Here is a 26,734-nt window from a genome sequence, read left to right as displayed (position 1 = left end):
GTTAATTATCACCAAGGATTAGTTCATCGTGACTGCCCACTCACTCCTGATGGGTTCGTGATGAATTGTTCTGCTTTATTCTGGAAAAGATTTATTCATGCCTTGAAGTTTTGGAGGTACAGGTGTGACCCTGATATCAATACTAGTAGCGGAGCTCTGGCTCTGCCCCAGCAGGATGCCAGTTCTGCCTCCCTTCTGTGATGTTCCTTGTGTATCAGAAAGTCTTGGTGGTGACCCCATGATCTTCAGCAGAGGTACCTGTGGCTGCCTGTAGTCTGACAGAGGGTACTGCCTGGTGTCTGGAGAGTGCTGCCTGTAGTCCAAGGGTGGGGGCTGTGAGTAGTCTCCTCCCGGGGGCTGCCTGTAGTCCAGCGGGGGCTGCCTGTAGTCTGTGAAGGGAGGCTGCCGGATGTCTGGCTTCACATCTTGCCTCGCTTTAACTTCTGACCTGTAACTGGATGAAGGGAAAAGGGGTTGCTTTGGTATTTCGGTGCTCTGAGGAGATTAGAACAACTAAGCATAGTCTAGCCACCACAGCTGTGGGGACCCAAATCCTTGAGTGGTCTTGTTACATATTTAGGACTAAAGAAGATTAAAGAAATGGCATTAAATATTGTTAACAAATATGTTATATACTTTTATTTGGCTTGTTAAGAAATCGACACAAAAGTGATGTTTTCACTGGAATCTTGTGGAAAAGGTCTCCTGGATATTATTATCCCACTTTGGTTATTTAAAAACTGCACACTCAGTGGGTTAGAGGGAGGGCTGCCTTAGTAGTTAACAGCATGCACTGCTCCTGTAGAGGGCTCAAGTTCAGTTCCCAGCACCCATGTCAGGTGGCTCACAAACACTCCAGGGAACTTGACATTCTTGCACTTCACAGGTACTGTGCTCAGGTGTACGTACCCACACAGAGACACACTCATGTACACATAATTAAAATTCTCAATCATTACAAATCTAAGGAATTAAAATATGTCTTATCTCTCCCCCTTTCTTCTGCTCTCTTCCTGCTATGCCCACTGCTTCTCTCTCTGTCTCTTTCCCTCTCTGTCTCTCTCCCTTCCCCCCTCCTTTCTCTCTCTCTCTCTCTCTCTCTCTCACACACACACACACACACACACACACACACACACACATTTTGGAATGTCATTATGACGTCATATAAGCATAACTGAAATGATCACCAAATAGTTTATAAACATATTATTAATGGCTAGTTTTAAGAAAGGTTTTTTTGTTTTGTTTTTGTTTTGTTTTTTTGTTTTTTTTTGAGACAGGGTTTCTCTGTGTAGCTCTGGCTGTCCTGGAACTTACTCTGTAGACCAGGCTGGCCTCGAACTCAGAAATCCTCCTGCCTCTGCCTCCCAAGTGCCGGGATTACAGGCCTCTGCCTCCCAAGTGCTGGGATTACAGGCATGCACCACCACTGCTCGGCAAGAAAGTTTATTTATCCTTATTTTATATGTGTGGTGTGTGTGTGTGTGTGTGTGTGTGTGTGTGTGTGTGTGGGGTGTGTGTGTGTGTGTGTGCCTTTAGCAGCCAGAGGAAAACATCAGTCCGTGAACCTGGAGTTATGAAGAACCCTGAGGCACTACGTACACACTGGGAACTGAACCCCAGTCCTCTGCAAGACCCAGTGCTCTGAGACACTGACATCTCTCCAGCCCCCATCCAGGGCTATTCAACTACTAAACTGTATCTTTTTGAGCACTTCAGATGTTAAAGGAGTGGTAGTAAGGCATGATCATAGAATACAATGCAGGCCCAGAGTCACTGGCTTATTGGGAAAAAAATAAGGGGGGGGGGTTATGTTCCAGAGGTTTAAACGTGAAAGCACAGTTACCAGGATCAGCACTGGATTTTACTGTGGTCATGTGATGGGAAGAGAGGCAAAGTAGCCCAGGACAACATTCATTTCTGGCTTACTGTTAGTCCTTACATGCTGATAAACACAGAGAGGACTAATACACACAGTAGCAGCTGAATAATCTTCAGGCTTTCCCACTGCTCTAAGCTATGGGTGCTCCCAGACCACAAGGGGCATGACAGCCAACCCCAGGCATTCTGGGATCATATGCATGTGGGTAAGATCAGCACCATGGGATAGAGAAAGACACTTAATGTAATATTTCATTGCCTGATGCTGCAATACAGATGCCATTAGACTAAAGCAATATTCTGAAGAATGAGCAAAGTCCTTTAAATTTATTTATTTTAGACAATGCCTACTATACAGCCCAGGTTGGTCTTGAATTTGTGATATGCCTCCATCAGCCTCCTGAGTGGCCAGATTGCAGGTGTATACTACTAGGCCTTGTGGAATTAAGGAAATACTTCACACAGAGGAGAGGTTCGAAGATTGTAGAACTTCACAGTCATTAGGAGATGCTTCGTCACTGGTTTAAGCTCTCGCTAGTGCTGATTACTAACAAACATTATTTTAAAATTCCACCCGAACAACTGCCACTACTATAACTCAATGTTTGCCAGGCACAGTGGGAGTTTAGGACAACAGACTTAATTATTGGGCTTCCAGGGATGGAGTCAGTAAGTAGTTTCAATTTTTACTTAACCCTGAAGAGAGGGGAGACACTCTTTCTAGGAGTTGTATAAATCAGGCTTTGCTTCATCCCTCAACCCCCACCCCTTTCCCCTACCAAGGTGCAAGCTGTGAACAGAATCATTTAAAGTACCACTTGAACAAGATGCTCAACTATGCAAAAGCGTGCATTGAATAAAAGGGGAGGAACTGGGTGATACTTGCAGTGTGTGTTGGTTCCCCTCTAGAAATCGCTAGCTTGGTGATTTGGGTGTTGCACTATTTTAAGTTATAGGAGGGCCGTTTTATTTTTATGGTCTGTATGGTATTGGTATGAAATATCCATTATGCACTCTATTTCCAACCAGCTGTGTCATGAGGTAGAGTTAAATACGATGAAATGTGAGAATCTCCCCAAAGATTAGACAGTGACTAGAAATAGAACCAGCGAAGCTTGTCGCAGCTGTCGTCCTGGCCACTGAGCATCAAACACCCCTCTCTTCCATTGTCATGTGTGAGGATGCAAAGAGTTCTTTAACAAGCAAAATGTACTTAATTTTTTATGAATGTTGCTAACTTTGAGTGATACACTGGCTAGAGCAAAAATTAGGTTGGGCTGAATATGTGAAACATTTCACTTTGTGGAAAATATAGGATTCATTATTAAAAATTAAGAGGAAAAGCCTTGCTCCGGGCAAGGAAGATGGGTAAGGTGGTAAAGTGCTTGCTGCATAAACTCAGGACCCATGTAAACCCAGGCACAGCAGCCTGGACCTGGGATCTCAGCACTAGTCAGGTAGAAATGGAAGGGTCCATGGGCCTGGCTTCCCCCAACAATCTAACCAACTGGTGAGTCTGGGGTTAGACATAGACCCTTTTACAAAATAGTAAGATGCAAACTTGGTTTAGAAACATATCCAATGAACTTCTGGCCTCTGCACATGCTTGGAGATTCATGCCCACATACAGATGAAGATGCACACACACACACACACACACACACACACACACCCCATACTCGTGCACTCTTCTTAAAAGTTATTTTACATATAAAGGAAGGTCACCAACCTAGCACTTGTAGCTGTTAATTCTATCGCTAAAGATACTTTAGAGATGATAAAGACAGATGGCAAATAGTAAAGTCTAGTAAGCTTTTATGGTGTGCTAAAGTTCCAAGACTAAGAAATGCTGCCCAGGAGATCTTCCAGAGAATGTGAGCCTCTTCTGAACCACTTCCAGGGGTGGGAGATCATGAGAGCTCAAGAGCTACAGGCAATTAATGATGGCTGAGAGAAGAAGAGCTCTTCCCCAGTCATGAGTTTCCTGACTGGTTATCCAGTACTGAGTGGTCAGCTCTAGAAGCCTACACATCCCGGCAACACTGAAGGGACCCAGCAGGCTGTATTTATGTGCTATTTGTTTATATATATATATATATGGATAAAGAGGGGGCGGCTGATAATTTGGGAGAGGAGCTGGAAATGGGAGCGGCAGGAAGGAGGAACAGAAGAAACAATGTATTTGTATTTTAACTAAATTTAGAAAATAATCATTTCCAGCCTTGAGTATGTAGGGTTCAAGGTGTTTGAAGGAAGACGTTTTCCAGAGCTCCTCCAGGGCCTTGTGGTTTTAAATGGCACAGATCGATGACCCTTGTTGGAGAAGAGAACTCTTTTCTTCATACTTAGTTTTGGAATACATTCTGTAGTAGATCTTTTCCTCCTTTTGTTTGTTTGTTTGTTTTGTTTTTGTTTTTTGGGTTTTTTTTTTTGTTTGTTTTTTTTGAGACAGGGTTTCTCTGTGTAGCTCTGGCTTTCCTGGAACTCACTCTGTAGACCAGGCTGGCCTCGAACTCAGAAATCCGCCTGCCTCTGCCTCCTGAGTGCTGGGATTAAAGGTGTGTGCCACCACACCTGGCAGTTCTTTTCCTTTTTATTTTCTCACTTTCATGTATAATCATCTCAGAACTATTCTGTGATTCCTGAGAACGTAGGGGAGTGTACGAAGTTGATATGGGAGTAAATGAGACAGTACACAACAGCACTTATCTAGTTTGCAAAATGGGAATACTCATTGAGATTGCCCTTCTAGTTTACCCTGCTCTTGTGTGGGAAATGGCTCTCTCTGACGTGTTGGTGGGCATGCCTTGCGTAGAAGAAGTTGGTTCATGAACTGCTTTGGCAGCATTTCCAGACTGATGTACAAATAGGCAGAGTTTTCCTTTGACACCATGGCGGTCTTTGGAGGAGACTATGAAAATGTTTCTGATAGCTGTAAAATCATTGAATCTTTTTGTTCATACATATGTGAGTTTCCAGTTACAATAAAAATATAAGCCAGGGAACTTGTGCACAGGCCTATTAAAGGTTCTACATGTTACTGAAAGAAATATGTTGGTGATTTATAAAAATTTGAATCATGTAAATATGCTAATGCCAGATTTAGTAAAAGAAAAAAGTGTTTACAAAGATCATTGGTTCCATGAGGGCGACAGAGGAGGCCCCAGCTGTAAGCCAGGTCCCTACAGTGGCTTAGCCAGATCTTCTCTCCAGGGTCCTTTAATATATTCTCACGCCTTGCTCAGCATGATAGGAGAACCTTCTCTGGAGAGATGATGGCCAGTGGACCAGGAGAGTTAACTAGCCAGTAGAGATGAGATTGCCCATCCACCTCTAGAAGCAAGACCCAAGTGTAGGGCAGTTGCACTCTGAAAGAAGACGAGGGTTACAAAATTCATCTACAATGGCAAAGCTAAGAGCCAGTCTGAGACTGGCTGAGGGACTGCAGGTGTGCTCAGGCCCTCCCTCTGGACTCTCAGATGAATCCGGAGGAGAGCCAGTGCAATCTGTCCCCATAACATGTGGTGTTCTGGTGTTCACAAGCACAGCTGGAGCTCATTACCCAGGCAACCAGGACTTAACTCTGGGTTGTCAGGCTCTTACCTCTGCATCATTTGCTCAATGGGGCTTCTCTTTTCCCGAGCATACATTTAAAACATAAGCAGCCAAGGACAGCCAGGCACTCAGTTTTCCGTGAAAGCACATTGGGAAATCGTAGCAGAATGGGTTTTATGGAAATGTCACCCGTGGTACAGAGAAAACCACTGTTTGGAAGTGGTGTGAGTGACAGGGTCAGAGAGCTCTGAAGGCCAAAAAAGTCTGACTCTGTCTTTACTGGGGGCGGGGAGGGCACAGGGGAAGCAGCTGTCACCAAAATGCTGGGCTGGAAAGGCTAAGGGGGCATTCACATGCAGATGTGTTCTACTTTTATCCAGTAGGAAGGAAGAAAAACACCTGGGACCACACCCTTACCTATTTCTTTAATGGCTCAACCCAAGCCAGGTTTTCTGTTGCACACAAGTCACAATAAGACAATACCATTTTCATATGTCACTTCTGTCTTCTAGAGCCTCAAAGAGCCTTAATCATGTTACTAGTTCAGGAGGTCCCTATGTAGGGATGGATGACTCTCAGTAGGTTGGGGGAGGGCAATGTAAAGTTATGATTGTGGAGGAGTCCTTCCTCCTCTCCTGCCCTCCATGTGGTGTCATTGTGTTCCAAAGGACCCTATTTGTGGCTCAATGTTTTCCTGCAGCCCCTGTTGGTATTTTGTCTAGCCAGCCAGGTAAGCTCCTCCACCCAGTTACCTGGCAATAGCCAGGTAGCCCAGCCCCACTATAAAAGGGGTTGCTTGGCCCCTCTCCCTCTCTTATTCTCTTACTCATACTCTTGCCTCTTGCCCCTTTCTCCCCCCTCCCCACCCCCTCCCCCCATCTCTCCAAGTAGTCAGGGCCGGCCTCTACTACTCTCTCCTCCTCTCTGCCTTTCTCTGCCTCTACTACCCTCTTAACTCCCCTCCCCATGCCCTGAATAAACTCTATTCTATACTATACCTCAGGGAGAAGGGATGCCTTGGCATGGGTCTGCAGAGGCACCCCCTCCCCCACACCCTGATAGAACATTTTCTTATATTTCTTTATCTTTTTATGATCACAACAGCTCCCACCCCCTTCTACTCTTTTCCCTGCCAGCCTCCTGTCTGCTTGCTCTCTAGGTACAAGTGTCAGTTTCATAAAAGACAGCACAGTGATGGCATTTGCCAGCCTCTCCACTCTACTAGGACAAACATGAGGACTTTGAATATTCTTACCAGAGCCTTCAAGGGTGGCTTCCATCACTCTCAATGAGCCATCTCTAGCTCTCCCCATACCTTATTCCACACCAACCCTGGCCTTGGAGAACCATGCTTGGAGCTCTCTCCTGTGTTCTTACTCTAGAAGCTCCTAATGCTCTCAGGTAGCTAACCCAGCTCCTCTGCCATGGCTTAGCGGTCCTGCAGAGAAGTTCCTACCTACCGTGCAGGGCAGATGCTGAGCTATATTCACTAATGAAACAATGTACTCAGCATGATACACATTCTCTCTCTCTCTCCTTCCCTCTCTCCCTCTCTCTCTCCCTCCTTCTCTCCCTTCCTCCCTCCCTCCCTCCTTCCTCCCTCTGAAACCATCTAACAGTCCACATAGTAATTTCAACTGCATATGAAAATCTCCCTCCCATCTGTGTCCTAAACGGTTCTCAGGAATTCTTTCGTGTTCCCCCACCCGCTCCCCCTTCCCCTCTCAGAGTCAGAAAAGTCAGAGGTGAAACCTTACCTATTTTCGTGTCCTTGCAGCTGGAGAGGTTGGGGAGGAGCTGGCTGTGCGACTGGGCTGTTGGGGGTGGCGGGGCTTGGCTGGGCCAGAGGACTCTGCTGGGCCAGAGGGCTGTGCTGCTGGGCCATGGGGCTCTGTTTCTCTGAACTGGGTGCTGATGTTGGGCTGTTGAGCTCTGATGAACCAAGGCAACAGATGTGGTTAGGTTGGTATCTGATCAGAGGCAAGAAGTAAACAGAGGCTGAGACTTGGTGCCTCCTTGGTCATTTTAGTTTCTGTGGGGCTTTTCCCTAGCAGGCTAAACTTATTAAGGTCCACACCATTCCTGGAAGGAGTGTTCTTTCATTGATTATAACTGCTACTGGGTAAAGTTATGAGCAGCCTTGCCATTTTGTTGGAAGGAAAAGTCACAGAAGCAAACCAACTAAGTAAAAACGTGTTAAAACCACAAGAAAACAATTCAAAGGTACAAGCACATTCTAATATGCTAAAAATACAGGAATTTCTTGCTGAGAGAAATGTTCTAGTTAACACCTTTTGATTTAGTTTCTCTTCCTTTCTTTCCTTTTCAATACAGCCTCATTCTGTAGCCCAGCTCATGCTGGATCGAGCAGCCTAACTCCACCTTAAGGAGCTGGGTTTATGGAGTGTGTTACCTCTCCCAGATCAAGAACTCTTACCAGGCTTCCAGAGTGCGAATAGGGAGATGGCTGGCTGTGTCAGCTAGTAAATGCTGTTACAACCTCTTCTCTGGTCTCTCACCAGTCTTACGGAGAGTTCTCTGTGCAGTTCTCCAGAAAGAAAAAAGCACTCACTCTGCACACAGGGAGACTTGTAAAGCTATTCAAAAACTGCTTCTTGATTTCTTTTCTCTCATAACAATACAAAATTTCAATGCAAACGAGCCTCACTCGTCAGGGTAAAGCCAGAGCCAATGCTCCAGACTGAGAGGGTGGAGAAGCTTCCCGGGGCCGTGAGATTCTTGCTCACAGTTCATTTTCTCTGACTTGTCTTTTACAGATTGATGTCTTCAAATGACAGACAAAAACTATGGCCACTATCATCGGTCTGTCTGTCTGTTTGTCTGTCTGTCTCTCCATTTTTGTAGTTGGGTAACAAAGGGAGGTGACCTATTTGCATTCTGACACGAATCACTTCTCTGTCTTCTCCAAATGTTGGGTGGAGCATTGTCGTGAGCATCATAAGGAAGTTGCAAAGCATCTCTGATGTCTACGCACTAGCTGACAGTCATATCCCACCCCAACCTCAACGGTCAAAATTGTCTCTAGACAGTACCAGATACTAATGACCTAATGATCTAAGTCAGGTTGCTGGCTACTGCTCAGGTTTGTATTGCTACCTGCTGGGTTGAGTAAGTTCCAGCTTAACATCTCCATAAAACAAGTATGCCTGAAACTCCAGGGTGGGCTCTGATAACCCTGAGCCTTGGGATTCATACCACGGGACCTGCAGTGCCACAGAGCTGATGTGCAGGCTCAGAATGCCAGGTGAGTGTGTCTATGGTCTGTCTCTCTGGAAGGCCACCTAAGGCACTCACCCTCCTGAGGAATGATGCGAAGGGTGACACTGAGACCGGCGTCCTTGATGAGCTTCACAATGTCAGCGTGAGGCATGTTGATGATAGACTGGCCGTTGACTGCTAAGATACGGTCGCCCACTTTGAGTTTGGCACAGCGATCTGCAGGGCTCCCATCAATGATTCGTCCAATTTTATGGGGCACAGCTAAACAAAACAAAACAAAACAAAACAAAACAAAACAAACAAACAAAAAAACAGAAATAGGTATCAGGGACATCACCAGCGCATGTTCTACCTTTCAGTTCCAGCTTAAGACAAACAGTGCAACATCAGAAGTTTTTCCCTCATCAGTATCTCTGGCTTCGCATCACAACTTTTTCTACTAGCTGTGATTCTGTGTGTACTACTAAAACCAAAGTTCCTTAACTCCAGTCCTTCGAAGTGATAGGCCCATTCTAAACCCAAACACCCGAGGTTCTGGAATTTTGAGAGGTATCAAACTCATGTGAAGATCAGATCTCTGGGCCATATCCGAACCTCAGAATCTGGATGTCTAGACGAGAGACAAGGACTGTGGATTTCTAAGCAGCTTCTTGGGAAAGCCTGGTACATACCAGAGCTTGAGAACCACAGGTGTGGCAGAATGTGTAAAAGGAGCTCGAATTTCGGAGATGGTGGTGCAGAAAGGTACAATTAGGGACAGGAACTTAATTTATATCTCCGTTTTATTGAGTGGAAGAAAGGGGAGACCCCTCGGTACCCGTTAATCCTGGGAGCAGCTGCCTGGCTAAATGGCAGAATTCACCACTCCTAGGTCTGTTTCAGTTTCAGGGCAGCATGTTTTCTATCATTTCTCCCTTTCCACTTCACAAGGTGACCTGGGAACATGCTAATGTCAAGTGCTAATTCAAGGACTTTATTGAATCTGAGATGTCATTGGTGGCAAAGACACACTAGGAAGGATCACAAGAAAGAAAAAACAAAAATTAACAAAAAAACAAAAAAACAAAAACAAAAACAAAACAAAACCCCAACCTGCCCTTTAAACAATGACCCTTCATTAATCAGAAGATGTATTCCAACTGTTGAGAACTTAAAATATTTTAAAAGTTTTAGAGCTGGCGTAACTTCTATATATTTCTTTAAAACAATGAACACGTTCTATTTTCGACTTTTGTTTGTATGTTTGAGAAGAACCAGATACACAGGGATGCATATTTTTCTAGCAGGTTGATTGACTTTTAGTGTAAATGGTGGTGGTGGTGGTAACCTACCAAGGTAACTGTGTCTTGAGTTTAACCTCAGCAGTGCACAGTGTTCCTGTGTGTCCCTTCATAGAACTTGTAACAGAGAAAACTGTTGATGGGTTGGGTACTGATCTAATGGGCAGAAACAGAGAAAGGTGCAGCCCACGTTCAGAGTCGTCTCTAAGGATGGCTACACCTGGAACTCTCCATTTTGTGTATTAGTTACAGTGAAGGGTGGAATCATCAACTAATAACCACAGAGAGGAAGGACAATCAGTGAGTTAATGAACTAGGACCTTGCTCACTCTGTACTGTGAAAGGTTACAGACAGCATAGAAAAATATTGGCCAAGCTTGTGTCCCTGAAGTGAAACTCATCAGGTTTGAGCCCAAACACATTTTTATTTCCCATAAGCACTAATGGGTTTAATTAAGAGAGCACTATTTAGTGTTTACTAATGATTACCTTAGAGTCATAGGCTATATTTCTCAGGCAGAAATGTAATAACAACTACTGATTTATATATATATATGACCAGTGAGGTAGTTCATCAGGTAGAGCCCAGGCTCAGGACTTGAGTTTAATCTCCAGATCTCACAAGGCAGGAAGAGAGGCCTGAGAGTGGTCATCAGATCTTCATAGGTACTCTGTGATCCTTGTGCACAAGTGCATGTATGTGCACACACACAGCCACATAGGTAGGCATATGCATAGACATGCACACACATGCTAAAAGGAATAAATGTAAGAAATAATGTAGGTATTCCAAGGTGTTTAGCTGTCAATCATAATTAGGAGGAGAAGATATTTTTCTGCCTTGTTTCCCCTTTCTATACTCAATAGTTCTTAGAATGATCCAGAAATGATTTGGCTTTCCTGCCCATAAATGTGTACACTTATGTCTATCCTGTGATGTTTGGGAAGTTGTCTAAAATCTCTTAACTGTTCTCTAACTCTTATTGGGATAATAACTCACAGTGGTTCTGAGAACTAGATGAGCGATCTAGCCAGAAGTACAGTGCCCGGTTCTCTCCCTCTCCTCCCCTTCCCCCTCCCCTCCCCCTCCCTCTCCCTTCCCTGTGTGTGTGTGTTTGTATGTGTGCATGCACGTACTTGCGTGTAAGATCTTGGTTTCTTTCTATATGGGATAACTTAGAAACACTGAAACTAAAGGCATATGAAGAGTACCATCCTCTAAGCATCACATGGGAAACAGCTTCATTTAAGAAAAAGAGAAGTGGATCTAAGAATCGGGGGTGAGTAGGACACATCTGTTCCAACACCACCAGGAGTAACTTGAACCAGCAGGATCCAGGGACACAGGAATCCAGCCCAATCAGTAGCTCGGGTTCCATCTGGTCTGTGCTGGTTTACCTTGGATGAGAACTCTGCAGCCAGCCCCATAGCCCACAGAGGAGGCTCGACTCCCAGGCAATCTAGCACACTCAGGATCACAGGATTCCAGGATCCCAGGAGCTTAGTCACACCAGGATCTCAGGGTCCCAGAGGCAGCTTGGCTCCCAGGAACTCTGACACACCCAGAATCTCAGGATTACAGGATCCTGGAGTCACAGGATCACAAAGACAGCTAGACTATGAGGAGTTCTGACACAACCAGGATTACAGGAATGACAGGCTCCAGTCAGATAGCAAGGGCAGGCAGCACTAGAGTTATTCAGATGGTGGGAGGCAAGCATAAGAACATAAGCAAAAGAAACCAAGGTTACTTGGCATCATCAGAACCCAATTCTCCCACCATAGCAAGCCCTGGATACACCAACATACCAGAAAAGCAAGACCCAGATCTAAAATCACTTCTCATGATGTTGATAGAGGACTTTAAGAAGGGCATAAATAACTCTTTGGAAGAAATACAGGAGAACACAGGTAAACAGCTAGAAGCCCTTAAAGAGGAAACACAAAAGTCCCTTAAAGAATTACAGGAAAACACAATCAAAGAGGCAAAGGAAAAAAAAAAATCCAAGATCTAAAAATGGAAATAGAAACAATAAAGAAATCACAAAGGGAGACAACCTTGGAGTTAGAAAACCTAGGAAAGAGATCAGGAGTCACAGGTGCAAGCATCACCAACAGAATACAAGAGATAGAAGAGAGAATCTCAGGGGCAGAAGATACCATAGAAAACATTGAAACAACAGTCAGAGAAAATGCATAAAGCAAAAAGCTTCTAACCCAAAACATCCAGGAAATCCAGGACACAATTAGAAGATCAAATCTAAGGATAATAGGTATAGAACAGAGTGAAGATTCCCAAATTAAAGGACCAGTAAATATCTTCAACAAAATTTTAGAAGAAAACTTTCCTAACCTAAAAGAAAGAGATGCCCGTGAAAATACAAGAAGCCTACAGAACTCCAAATAGACTGGACCAGAAAAGAAATTCCTCCCATAAACAAAGAAAGAATATTAAAATCAGTAAGAGAAAACAGTCAAGTAACATATAAAGGCAGACCTATCAGAATTACACCAGATTTTCCACCAGAGACTTTGAAATCCAGAAGATCCTGGACAGATGTCATACAGACCCTAAGAGAACACAAATGCCAGCCCAGGCTATTACACCCAGCCAAACTCTCAATTACCATAGATGGAGAAACCAAGATATGTCATGACAAAACCAAATTTACACAATATCTTTCCACAAATCTAACCTTACAAAGGATAATAGATGGAAAACACCAACACAAGGAAGGAAACTATAGCCTAGAAAAAGCAAGAAAATAATCTTTCAACAAACCCAAAAGATGATAGCCACACAAATATACTTCCACCTCTAACAACAAAAATAACAGTAAGTAACAATCACTTTTCCTTAATATCTCTTAACATCAATGGACTCAGTCCCCCAATAAAAAGACAGACATAGACTAACAGACTGGATATGTAAATAGTACTCAACACTTTGCTGCATATAGGAAACACACCTCAGTGACAAAGACAGACGCTATGTCAGAGTAAAGGGCTAGAAAACAATTTTCCAAGCAAATGGTCCCAAAAAACAAGCATTCTAATATTGAATAATATTGACTTTCGACCAAAAGTTATAAAAAAGAATAAGGAAGGACATTTCATACTGGTCAAAGAAAAAAATCTACCAATATAAACTCTCAATTCTGAACATCTACACTCCAAATGCAAGGGCACCCATATTCATAAAAGAAACTTTACTAAAGCTCAAAGCACACATTGGACCCCACACAATAATAGTGGGAGACTTAACATCCCACTCTCAGCAATGGACAGATCCTGGAAACAGAAAGTAAACAGCGACACAATGAAACTAACAGAAGTTATGAACCAAATGGATCTAACAGATATTTATAAAACATTTTATCCTAAAGTAAAAGAATATACCTTCTTCTCAGCACCTCATGGTACCTTCTCCAAAACTGACCATACAATTGTTCACAAAAGAGGCCTCCACAGACACAAGAAGATTGAAATAATCTCACGCACCCTATCAGATCACCATGGACTAAGGCTGGTCTTCAATAACAATAACAACAAAAACAATGGTAAACACACATGGAAGCTGAACAATGCTCTACTCAATGATAAGTTGGTCAAGGAAGAAATAAAGAAAGAAATTAAAGACATTTAGAGCTTAATGAAAATGAAACCATAACATATCCAAACTTATGGGACATAATGAAAGCAGTCCTAAGAGGAAAACTCATAGCTCTGAGTGCCTCCAAAGAGAAACTAGAGAGAGCATACACTAGCAGCTTGACAGCACACCTGAGAGTTCTAGAACAAAAAGAAGCAAATGCACCCAAGAGGAGTAGACAGCAGGAAATAATCAAACTCAGGGATGAAATCAACCAAATAGAAATAAAAAGAACTATATAAAGAATCAACAAAACCAGGAGCTGGTTCTTTGAGAAAATCAACAAGATTGATAAACCCTTAGCCAGACTAACCAGAGGGCACAGAGACAGTATATAAATTAATAAAATCAGAAATGAAAAGGGAGATATAACAATGGAAAGGGTGGAAATCCAAAACATCATTAGATCCTACTACAAAAAAGTTTATTCTCAACTAAATTGGAAAGTCTGGATTAAATGGACAATTTTCTAAACACATATGAGGTGCCAAAGTTAAAATAGGATCAGATAAACCATCTAAACAGTCCCATAGCCCCTAAAGAAATAGAAGCAGTCATTAATAGTCTCCCAACCAAAAAAAGCCCAGGACCAGATGGGTTTAGTGGAGAAGTTTTATCAGACCTTTAAAGAAGACCTAATCAGAATACTCTTCAAACTATTCCACAAAATAGAAACAGAAGGAACACTCACCAATTCGTTCCGTGAAGCCACAATTGCACTTATACCTAAACCACACAAAGACCCAAGAAAGAAAGAGAACTTCAGACCAATCTCCCTTATGAACACTGATGCAAAAATACTCAATAAAATTCTTGCCAACTGAATCCAAGAACACATCAAAACGATCTTCACCATGATCAAGTAGGCTTCATTCCAGGGATGCAGGGATGGTTCAATATATAGAAATCCTTCAACATAATCCACTATATATACAAACTCAAAGAAAAAAACCCACATGATCATTTCATTAGATGCCGAGAAAACATTTGACAAAATTCAGCATCCCTTCATGTTAAAAGTCTTGGAAAGACCCAGACCTAAACAGAGTAAAAGCAATATACAGCAAGCCAGTAGTCAACATAAAATTAAATGGAGAGAAAATGGAAGCAATCCCACTAAAACCAGGGACTAGACAAGGCTGCCCATTTTCTCCCTATTTATTCAACATAGTACTATAAAAGTTCTAGGTAGACTAGCAATTAGACAACCAAAGGAGGTCAAAGGGATACAAATTGGAAAGGAAGAAGTCAAAATATCACTATTTGCAGATGATATGATCATATACTTGTGACCCCCCCAAAATTCCACTAGAAAACTCCTAAAGCTGATAAACAACTTCTGCAAAGTGGCTGCATATAAAATTAACTGAAACAAACCATTAGCCTTCTTATACTCAAAGAATAAACAGGCTGAGAAAGAAATTAGGGAAACAACACCTTTCACAGTAGTCACAAATAATTTTACATACCCTGGTGTGACTCTAACCAAAAGTGAAAGATCTGTATGACAAGAACTTCAAGTCTCTGAAGAAAGAAATCAATGAAGATCTCAGAAGATGGAAAGATCTCGCATGCTCATAGATTGGCAGGGTAAATATTGTTAAAATGTCCATCTTGCCAAAAGCAATCTACAGATTCAATGCAATCCCCATCAAAATTACAAATCAGTTCTTCATAGAGTTAGAAATAACAATTTGCAAATTCACTTGGAATGACAAAAAAAAAAAAAAAAAAAAAAAAAAAAAAAAAAAAAAAAAAAACAGGATAGCAAAAACTACTCTCAACAATAGAAGAACTTCTGGGGGAATCACTATCCCTGACCTCAACCTGTATTACAGAGCAATAGTGATTAAAACTGTATGGTATTGGTACAGAGACAGGCAGGAAGATCAGTGGAATAGAACTGAAGACCCAGAAATGAACCCACACACATATGGTCACTTGATATTTGACAAAGCAGCTAAAGGCATCCAGTAGGAAAAAATAAAAAGACAACATTTTCAACCAATGGTGCTGGTTCAACTGGTGGTCAGCATGTAGAAAAATGCAAATCAACCCATTCTTATCTCTGTGTACAAAGCTGAAGTCCAAGTGGGTCAAGGACCACCACATAAAACCAGATACACTGAATCTAATAGAAGAGAAAGTGGGGAAGAGCCTCAAACACATGGGCACAGGGGGAAATTTCCTGAACAGAACACTAGTGGCTTATGATGTAAGGTCAAGAATCGACAATCCACTCTGTAAATCAGTTTGGTGGTTCCTTAGAAAATTGGACATAGTACTATCGGAGGATCCCGCAATACCTCTCCTGGGCATATACCTGAAGATGTTCCAACTTGTAATAAGGACACATGCTCCACCATGTTCATAGCAGCCTTATTTATAATAGCCAGAAGCTGGAAAGAACCCAGATGCCCCTCAACAGAAGAATGGATACAGAAAATGTGGTACATTTACACAATGCAGTACTACTCAGCTATTAAAAACAATGAATTTATGAAATTCTTAGGCAAATGGATGGATCTGGAGGATATTATCCTGAGTGAGGTAACCCAATCACAAAAGAACTCATATGATATGCACTCATGATAAGTGGATATTAGCCCAGAAGCCTAGAAACTCAGAATACCGAAGATACAATTTACAAACCACATGAAACTCGAGAAGAAGGAAGACCATAGTGTAGATACTTCTATCCATCTTAGAAGGTGGGGAACAAAACACCCATGGAAGGAGTTACAGAGACAAAGTGTGGAGTAGAGACTGAAGAAATGACCATCCAGAGACTGAGTCACCTGAGAATCCATCCCATATACAACCACCAAACCCAGACACTATTGTGGATGCCAACAAGTGCTTGCTGACAGGAACCTGATATAGCTCTCTCCTGAGAGGCTCTGCCAGTGCCTCACAAATACAGAGGTGGATGCTCACAGCCATCCATTGGACTGAGTATAGGATCCCCAATGGAGGAGCTAGAGGAAGGACCTGAGGAGCTGAAGGGGTCTGCAGCCCCATAGGAGGAGCAACAATATGAACTAACCAGTACCCCCCACCCCCCCAGAACTCCCAGGGACTAAACCACCAACCAAACAGCACACATAATGGAACTCATGGCTCCAGCTGCATACGCAGCAGAGGATGGCCTAGTGGGACATCAATGGGAGGAGAGGCCCTTTGTCCTATGAAGGCTCTATGCCCCAGTGTGAGGGAATACCAGGGCCAGGAAGTGGGAGTTGGTGGGTTGGTGAGCAGGGGTAGGGTGAAGAGGGTAGGGGTAGGGTGTTTTTCGGAGGGGAAACCAGGAAAGGGGATAACATTTGAAATATAAATAAAGAAAATATCCAATAAAAATAGTTTAGATGCTAGATGAGGCCACTTCTGTCTTTTTCTAGGTTTTTTTCCCATTAAGACTATTGCACATATTTGTTGAAAACACCAACTTGACATTAATAGTTAATTATTCAAAGGAAAATAAATGTAGTGCAGATATCTTGGTTATCTAGCATAGTATTTATTGAGGGCTAGTAACAATTGCTTCTATGTCTTTTGAGTATTTATGAACATAAGACCAGCACTTTTTAAATGATATTTATTTATTCAATATTTAAATTTATTTTTACTTAAATTTATTTTATATGAACATTAAAGTTTAACATTTAATTAAAAAGTTGTTTATACATGTAGCTATATTTACATGCACTTAATGTAGCCCTTTAATCCTATCAAGTAAATGATATCATTATAAATTTTCAGTGGAAGAAATGGAGGCAGACAAGCAGTTAGTAATTTGTCCCAGGCCACAGAGGGCAAATAGGGCTCAGAGCTCCAGTGATCTAGGCTCCAGTCATCAGAGGTCTCGCTGGACCTACCCTGCCTCTCTTGGCTTTTCTTGATGTCTGACCTATGGTTTGCTTTGTGAGTCAGCCTGCTGCTTTTATTGGGAGTATGTCCTGCCTGTAACCCAGAAGTTACAAAAGGTTCAGAGCAGTTTGGATCTGGAGTGGAGGCCAGAAACTGTGCTTGACTGGGATCCTTTGATGCAGCTGTCTTTTGACAGGTGAGGTATGAAGAGAAGAAAGAGGAGGAAATTGGACAGCCCTCAGTTCCTGTTCAGTTAGGACTTCACATCATGGTACTATTTCTTTGCTTGACATTTTGGGGGCTATGAGAAACACTGACATCTGAAATGGAGTTAACAAATATACTACAGAACACTGACAAATGGGCTCTGATGGCTGGCTCTCTGCTCCACCTCATTTGACTCTGTTCTCCACTGTGCGGTGTCACCTGGGATTTCCTGGGCATCAAATCCCAACTGTTTCAAAATACATTCTCCTCCCCAGCAACAATGAAAATAAACAACACAAGCATATTTACTGTTAGGCAAACATGCTAGGGTCAAAGCCAATTCTGGAATCCTTGCCTGTGGTGGCCTCAAACCTTGGGGTGGTTCTCTTCTGATGGCTCTGTGGGACCTGGAAGCTATATTCCACAGGGGACAGGGACCGACTTGCCTGGCTGTTGAGAGCATGCTGCCTGAGATCTCAAGAAGCATAAGGCATCGTAAATAGAACTGTTTGCTTGTGATAATTTCAAGGGTATTTTGTCTTTCTTTCAGTGGCTAGCATGATGTTTGAAAAACTTAAAATGGATATTTTAGCCACACAGAATGATAGAGTGCTATAAATAAAACCCGAATGAACTTCAATTTCGTGTGCTCAGTTACTGGGAGCACTGGACATGGTTTTGAGACGAATGCCTTCTAGTGGCATCTTTTTAAAATACAAACAGTATTTGAGGCTCTTGGCAGTTGAGGCAGCTTCACCTTTTCTTTCTTGGCATTTACCTTGCATATGCAAGTACATTCAGTGTTGATGTACAACAGATCTTTGACAAGGGTGCTTCCAGAGAGGACTATCCCTGGGAATAAAATGTAGTCCCATTTGCCCAGTGATGAAGGCTGCCGAGCTTATGACCCCCGTGTGCCTTCTGTGTGGTGGTAATGGAATTACAGAGCAAGGAGGAGGCCCTGACCTTGGTTTCTATTATTGGTATGAATGGGATTCATTAGTTCTTGGAGAACGATGACTAAGGTAGCTGCTGGACGCAGTCCATTTAGACACATTCCTTGCAGACACCATCTGATGGGAGGCAACATAGATCAACACTTTGGATTAATCTTATTGTCACAATGTGCTTAGAATACACAGATATTTGGGGAAAGTCACAGCCCATCGTTTGGCTTTGGACATAATGACATTTGGGAAAGAAGTGATATGTTAGTAGACAGAAATTTTAATTGGAAACCTAAAGTTATAGAGAAAGAAATGCATCTTTCCGATTTAATTATTCATCCTACACCATTTTCTTTGAAATACACTTTGTACTCTCCCAGAGATGAGTCTGCTGCTTTGCCATTGGCCAGCACTACCACATTTTTCTTATGAAAATTCAAAAAAAGTCTCTTTGCCTGGATTCTCTCCATTGTAAGTTCTAAAGGTCTGGGATCTCTAGCGACAATTGATATGACATTAGACAATGCTCCTCTTCTTCCTTTACATGGGCTTTCTTACTAGATCTGTGTGGTCACCTCAGGTTCTCTCAGCTTCAACAAAGTGGACTGGGCCAGCCAATGAGTACATGGAGTTCTGCCCTAGGTCAGTTCCCATGAAGAAGGTGTTACCACCGTAGAACATGACTGCTTGTTTATTGGTTTCTGTATAACTAAAGTGTGTTTATCCACCCAACTGTTTGAGAGTGTCTTGCTATGTTGCCCAGTTGGCTGGATCTCTCTGCATCCCAGGCTGATCTCCTAACATCCCTCATCTCTGCCTTACTTCCAGAGTGCTGGGATTATAGGCATGCACCACCACGCTCAGCTGCTTTCTCCCCGTGTTGGAGTCCCGGGAGAAGGGGCTTGTCAGATCGTTCCCCGTTCTCCTCTTCTACCGTTTCAGCATTTTCATTACACATTGCTTGGGTGTTTTCACCTCACAAAAAGGGAAGCTTGTCATTGGTGTTTACATTTAATTATCTCCTTGTTAGCAGACCCTGAAGAGTGGCCTTCTGTATGGAGGACAGCAGAAGTGGATCTGCATCAATCATGTCACATTTCCAAGAGGAGCGATCGTTCTGACAGACAAATACTTCACAGGCAATCAATACCAAATGCTGACATTACACCACAATTCCACTCACTGGTGAAAGTTAAACATTTGCTTGGACAAGTCAGGAAAGTTTGTTTGGGACTCGAATCTATAGTCTGACATGATTTTTTTTTTTTTAAAATATTGGATGATACCAGTTGTTTTTCTTTCACTAAGCTGAGAAAATTATCTATCACATAGTTTTGAAATTGTGGGTTGGGACAGGAGGATGGCTCATCAGCTTATCAAGCAACACCTGCCTACACAGCAGTTTCCTAGTAGCAGGCACTGTGCTAGGCTCTTTGGGGGGAAGAAAGCATAAGAACACGGGGATTTGTCCCCAGGAGACTCAAGTCACATCCGAGAGACCAGAGATAAGCATAAGATATTTAAAACAAGTCATAAATAGCAAACTCATTGCACAGGTGGGCTGTAGTAAGAGGACAGAGGAGAGTTAAGTACTAGGTCCAAGTGTGGACTCAGAGCAGTGAAGAAAGGAAAGGCTGCTCTAAGGAGAAGGCAAACCGAGTGTCCCTAGGTACACGGTAACTCCCTTATAGAAAAGCTCTGATGGCAAAAAGGAGGAGGCCCATCCCTTTCAGGATGCGGGGAGCCAGGAGAGATGCTTTGCCTGCTTGGCTGACTTAGCTGTCTGAGATGATGCGTTAGCTCAGTTCCCATGGGTGCATACTCTTTTTTTTTTTTATCTTTCATAAATTATCTTTACATCTAAACAAACAGAAAAGGGACATTTATTAGATACTATGTGCTTTTAATAGCTCATCGCTGGGAACATTTCATAATCAAGAGCAAGTTAATAGGCTAGCATTTAAAAATGTAGACTTTAATAAGTGTACAGGTCAGCTTGTGGGACAGCTGACCAAGATACATAACGTAGGAGATACAAGTGACCACCTGGGGTTTCTATACTTCATTCTGCTTACAGAATATTTATTAAGGTTGCTTAATGTATGACTTTTCATTTCACATTGTAGAAGTCCTTTATTGCAAAGCGAATCCTTCTGACTGGTGACAAGCAGCAGCCACACGATCACTCTGAACCCCCACGCTGGATAAATTCCATTTCCTCTTGAGACATAGGTTTCCTTCTGTATTTCTGAGGCAATGATTTTATCATTTCTGCAGTGTCTGGTGGCCCCTGGTGCATCAGTAAATCCGGGATGTACTTCTTTTAGAATGCTGTGAAATGACAGAGGAGTGGGAGGGGAGCGCAGCAGACCCCAAAGCTTCTGAGGCACTGAGTTTAGGTTTGTCTCTTCTTTTAGGGAACTTTATTAATGGAGCATGTGGCTTCACTACCTGCACGACCCTGGTGGCTGAAGCCATCTTGCTGCCCATCGTGACCCCCCCCCCCATGCATACTCTTTAATAGCTGGTGAAGACACCTGGTTATTATTGTCTGCAGAAACCTGAGCCTGCTGAGCCTTTCCTTAGCTCCCATCTCTTCCAGAAGCTCTGGATCGGTATACTCTCTTATAACAAACCCATCCAGCTAGATGTCCTTTCCTGAAGAGTGGTCAATGGCCTTTGAAAGAGTTTTTCTTGGCCGCCAGGGGATTGAAGAAAAAGGGAAAGCATTTTATTTTAGTAAATAAAATAAAATAAAACAAATATGCAAAATTAAGAAAAAGTTACCCATGTGCCTTGTTTTCTTCTAGAACTCTGAAATTCAGCATTCCAAGACTGAAAATGTCTAACTTGAAATTCATAGATAACTGATTTGCAAAACCCCAAATGGGACAGCTGGTGTTTTAAGGACTGCATATTTCCCCAGCACCTATGAGCCATTCTCTTGTAGTTAAATGGCTTAGTTGCCCTGAAGTTGGTAATGGGCAGATGGTCAGACAGGGGAATGGCAAGGAGATCCATCACTGGCAGTTTGGGAACCCAACTGAACTCATGCTTCCATGGGTAAAAAGGATCCTATAGTCAACATTAATTATTTGGCTAGAGAGAAGCCTTCCTTAGGCACATGTAACTGATAATGCTTTTATTTTCTATCAATTGAAAGAGTTTCTTTAGCTACCTGTTGAAAATAAATGGGTAATGGAAAGAAAGCTAGCTGAACTGGAAGTAGTAAGAAATGATTATTCCAGCTTAGGTCATAAAACTGGCCTAGAATGGTTTTGGTGTTTGGAAAGATCTGATAGGATTATCAAAAGGGTTTCATGTGTGTGTGACCTGTGTAGCCACCCAAGTACCCACTCAGAGAGTCTAGTATTTGGTTTTATGGTCTGCTGTTACCATCTGGATACTCTGTAATTTTTAGGCAGGGACCTTACATTTTTCATGTTGTATTGGGCTCTAAGAATTCTATAGTTGATTCTTTGTAACTGTGTCCATACAGTTTCTTTGTTGTAACACCACTGTTTTTACCATCTGCCATGGAATATGTAAATGAGAATATGGTACAAGGACCAAGAAAAATCATCAGAAGGGTGGGTGTGGTGGTTTGACTATGCTTGGCCCAGGAAATGGCACTGTGAGGAGGTGTGGCCTTGTTGGAGGAAGTGTGTCACTGTAGGTGTGGGCTTTGAGAGCTTCCCTCTGGCTGCCTGAGGATGCCCATCTTCTCCTGTCTGCCTTTAGATGAAGATGTAGAACTCTCAGCTCCTCCTGCACCATGCCTGTCTGGATGCTGCTATGTTTCCTGCCTTAATGATAATGGATTGAACCTCTTAACCTATAAGCCAGCCCCAATTAAATGTTGTCCTTTATAAGAGTTGCCTTGGTCATGCTGTCTCTTCACAGCCATGAAACCCTAACTAAGACAGCGGTGTGAAGAAAAGAACAAACTCTTTTTATGACTGCATTTCTCATTCTGATGAATATCACAGGAAAATGTGGTTCAACTAATTTCTGCTAAGTATACACTTATTCATGAGTTTAGGGTTAGATTTCAGTGGTAGAGTGTATTGTAGTACACACAAAACTCCTGATATAACACTCAGGACTCTCACCCCTAACAGGTTAACTCTTTATTCTTCATATACTGATTCAACAATTCTAAAGTGACCTTACCCTTCTCAACTCATGGTAAAAATTATTCCTCCATAACAAGTCACTCATTACTAGCTCTTCTGCAAAGCTGATGTTCTCTTGTAGTTCTGTTTGAGTAGGCTATCATATGCCACATGAAAACAATACATATTTTGAGAAGTTTATATATTCTTTGAACCTATTTCTTTAGAGTCTGACAGTATGTTCAGATTATTATGGTGTTAAGAATGAAGGAAACACAGAAGTGGATGATCACAGTCAGCTATTGGATGGGTCACACGGCCCCTAATGGAGGAGCTAGAGAAATTACCCAAGGAGCTATAGGGAACTGCAACCCTATAGGTGGAACAACAATATGAACTAACCAGTACCTGGGAGCTCTTGTCTTTAGCTGCATATGTATCAAAAGATGGCCTAGTCGGCCATCACTGCAAAGAGAGGCCCATTGGACTTGCAAACTTTATATGCCCCAGTACAGGGGAACGCCAGGGCCAAAAAGGGGGAGTGGGTGGGTAGGGGATTGGGGGTGTGTGTATGGGGGACCTTTGGGATAGCATTGAAAATGTAAATGAGGAAAATACCTAAAAAAAAAAAAAAGAATGAAGGAAAGATCTGCATAGACATGATCTTCAAGCCAGTATGTAGGAGAAGCATGGGTAACCAGAGAATGGGAAAACAGGTACTTTTTCTTCTACAGAGGCATTTATTATTCTCTGAGTATCCCTGGAAGTTATATTACCAATTCCTAGGAATCTACAACGTCCTTTTACAATTGCTTTGGTCTAAAGGTAGCAATAGAAAATTTGGTGCTGCTAATGCAAATCTTCATCACTTTTATACTTTTACTCAAGCCACAGGCAAAAATATAAACATTTTCTTCACTCAATAAAACCTACAGTCCTGTCTGTTCGGTCTATGGGTAGAAGTTGCCACGGTGTGGCTGTTGATTGAGTTGAAGCTGACTCAGTGACTAAAGCTGTCACTTTTTGGAAGACTTGCTAACAAAATAGCAAACTGATTTGGGAATGATGGAAAAATAAGTAACTTTTTATATTAAGAACTTCTTTCTTACAATAGCAAGATGCCATGTCCTCAGCAACAACACAGCAACAACAATGGCACAGTGACAGAAGCATGAGACCCATGAAACAATTGCAGGCATGAGGTATAGCACTGCTATGGGTTTTGTTTGTTTGTCTGTTTGTTTTGTTTGTTTGTTTGTTTGTTTGTTTTTCTGAGACGGGGCTTCTCTGTGTAGCCCTGGCTGTCTTGGAACTCAATCTATGGACCAGGCTGTCCTGGAACTCAGAAACCCGCCTGCCTCTGCCTCCCGAGTGCTGGGATTGAATCTATGTCCTTAAGTTTCTAGGTAGGAAACTCATCACCCAAATTCACATGCTATAGTGGTATGGGGGTGTGTGTGTGTGTGGGAGTTGCTAGGTAATTAGGATGGATGGGGTCATGACTAGGGAGCCTCAGGACCACACAAGTCCATTTTAAAGCAAATTGTACAACAGTCTTCTAGGAACCATACATGCAAGAAAGTGATTTCTTTAATTATTGTTTGAAAATGTCATTATGATATTTGAATGATTTCTATCTTAGAAAGCTACATCCGTTCTAGACTAAAAGCTGATTTTTCTCAGAGGCGTTCCAGTGTCTCTCTAACTGAACATTCAGTGCAGCTTCAGTTGCCCGCTCTGTCCTTGGCTTTTGCATGCATGTATTCAACCAAGCACACATTAAAATAAAAGCCACGTGTGTACTGAATACACACAGACTGTGCTTCTCATCATTATGAGCTTTGTCTTGTTCCTCGATCAAATCACAACCATTTATAAAATGTTAATACAGATTTACGAATTGTAAGCAATTTAGAGATGATTTGAAGTATGTGGGGAAAACATATGGTGGCCATCCCTTGTAGCATAGATGACTTGGGCATCTGTGTGGTTTGATAGCATAAGAGCCTGCAAGCAGTCTCCATGGATACCGAGAAGTGACTGTATTAAGTCTCAGCCTATTAGAGTTTCTTGCTTCTTAAATTTAATGCACTTGTCTTTCTTTTAGGGACATGGAGAAAATGTTTAGTAAGTACTGACTCTGGGCCTTTTGTGTCCTGAAGTTTTGCTGTAGTGCACTTGATGTGGTTGGTATGAGGACTTGTTTCTATGAGATACTTGGGAGCACCCATTATAGAATGTCTTTGATAATTCCTACTGTGTTTCTCTGCTCTCTCTTGCTACGGCTCTTCATTAGCTATCGTCCTCCAAAATTGGTCTGCAATTCTCTTAACATTTCTCTAAGACTTCATGCTTCTTTTTTGTTCTGTTTCACATGAGAGTTCATTTAATTTTATTCCCCAATGCTTATACTAAAAATTTAATTTAGTCATGATAATTTCAATATCTAAGAATTCTTTCTTTAACAATATTGCTCTTTTTAATAAAAAATAGTATTCTGCTTTTATGTGATTATAATGCTAGTTTAGACAGTTGGGAATCACAGGAGACCCTAGAATTTTCAATAAATTTTTGTTTATTAAAGATGTCCATTATGTGGTATTATATAATAACAGTACAAAACTGACTAGGATGGCTGTATTCCTGCTGTATACTTATCATTTTTTACTTATTTTTCTGCCTCTAATTTTCTGGTTTTTTTTATTAGATATTTTCTTCATTTACATTTCAGATACATTTCCCCAAAGCCCCCCATAACCTCCCTCTAATTTTCTTTTGAGGTGCTGGGGATAAAACTCAGGGCCGTGTGCAGCTTATTGCCAGCACTTGCTTTTCTATTTAAAACTGCTTAAACATTTATTTACTTATTGTGTGTGTGTGTGTGTGTGTGTGTGTGTGTGTGTGTAAGTCCCTTTACCATCTGAGCCACCTCACTGACCCTGCTGATGTTTTGATTTAAAAAAACCTTCATGTTTTATTTTGTCCTGGGTTTTACAGCTCTGAGCCTCTCAGAATTCCTAAAGACAAAGAATGGGTATATATGTGGTCTCTCCATCTGTCTTTGTTCTCTGACTTGCAAAGTAAGTTGCTACTTTTTTTAATCTTTAACCTGCTCTACCCACTCCTGCCCTGTCCTACTTCTGTCCCTCCTCCTCCTGCTGACGCCTTTCCTACTGTACTACAATGGGGTCTGAGAAATCGGAGGTGATAAACATATTTCCATTTTGCCACCATCAATCAGCAAATGAAAAAATCAATTAAAGACCGTATTCAGTTGCTGCCTTTAGTACTTTGGGGGCCTTAGTAAGAGATTTGGAATCCACTTGAAATACAAATGAGAAATAATAATGAATTCATACTAAAAACAATTTCTGTTGTTTGTTTCCTGTAGCACAGACGACTGACCTCTTCCGAGTGCTCTCTAAATGTCATACAATTATATTTTATCAACACGGGCTTGGGGTTAAAATGCTCAATAAAACCACACTTTCTCTCTTCCGTATCTGTATCTCTCCTCCGTATCCCATATCAAAGCACAGGAGACTTCACGCCCATCAACGTTCCTGGTGCTGAGTAATTTCTCAGCGGCCCAGTAGGGATGACTGATAGCTACAAGCAGGTGCCGCTGACAAATCCCGTTTCTCATTCTTACAGATGCCACACGCTCTGTCTCTGCCAGCTCCCTTTTCCTTCACAGCCTCTGAAATTGTGTTTTGTAAGAAGTCACTAGGCTATCATCACACGGTTCCCTGTTACAATCTGCAAATGTCAAAAGCAATCAGGTGCACTATCAGCCTTCCATTGTATTCCCCCGAGCCCCGAGGCAGATAATAACTTCTTGCAATATTTCCTTAATGTAAATGGAAACAGATACTAGCCCAGGCAAATGATCCCTCCTGAGCCAGCTGTCCTTTGCAATATGTTATCCCCAAGATTACATGAATATTTATTGACTTCAGGGTTTCCCCCGCCCTAACTGAAGCCAAA

The 26,734-nt window shown here is 42.1% G+C and overlaps 1 protein-coding gene and 1 pseudogene across 18 annotated transcripts in view; both read right to left on the bottom strand.

The window, feature by feature from the left end:
• Magi2 (membrane associated guanylate kinase, WW and PDZ domain containing 2) overlaps positions 1 to 26,734 on the bottom strand; it is a 1,485,406-nt gene that overhangs the window by 95,075 nt on the left and 1,363,597 nt on the right. For all 18 annotated transcript variants that reach the window (XM_006535743.4, XM_006535748.4, XM_006535745.4 and 15 more), the window contains 3 exons: positions 8,755 to 8,940; positions 7,197 to 7,371; positions 259 to 454 (listed from right to left, as the gene is read on the bottom strand). In XM_006535743.4, the coding sequence (XP_006535806.1) occupies positions 259 to 454; positions 7,197 to 7,371; positions 8,755 to 8,940 (557 nt within the window). The remainder of the gene's footprint in view (positions 1 to 258; positions 455 to 7,196; positions 7,372 to 8,754; positions 8,941 to 26,734) is intronic.
• Positions 20,500 to 21,132, bottom strand: Gm3544 (predicted gene 3544; annotated as a pseudogene).

Source organism: Mus musculus, chromosome 5 (genome assembly GCF_000001635.26).
Source record: "Mus musculus strain C57BL/6J chromosome 5, GRCm38.p6 C57BL/6J".
Classification (NCBI taxonomy): Eukaryota; Metazoa; Chordata; class Mammalia; order Rodentia; family Muridae; genus Mus; species Mus musculus.
The sequence above is the reverse complement of the archived record's forward strand: the minus strand, read 5'-3'. Positions and strand labels throughout refer to the sequence as shown.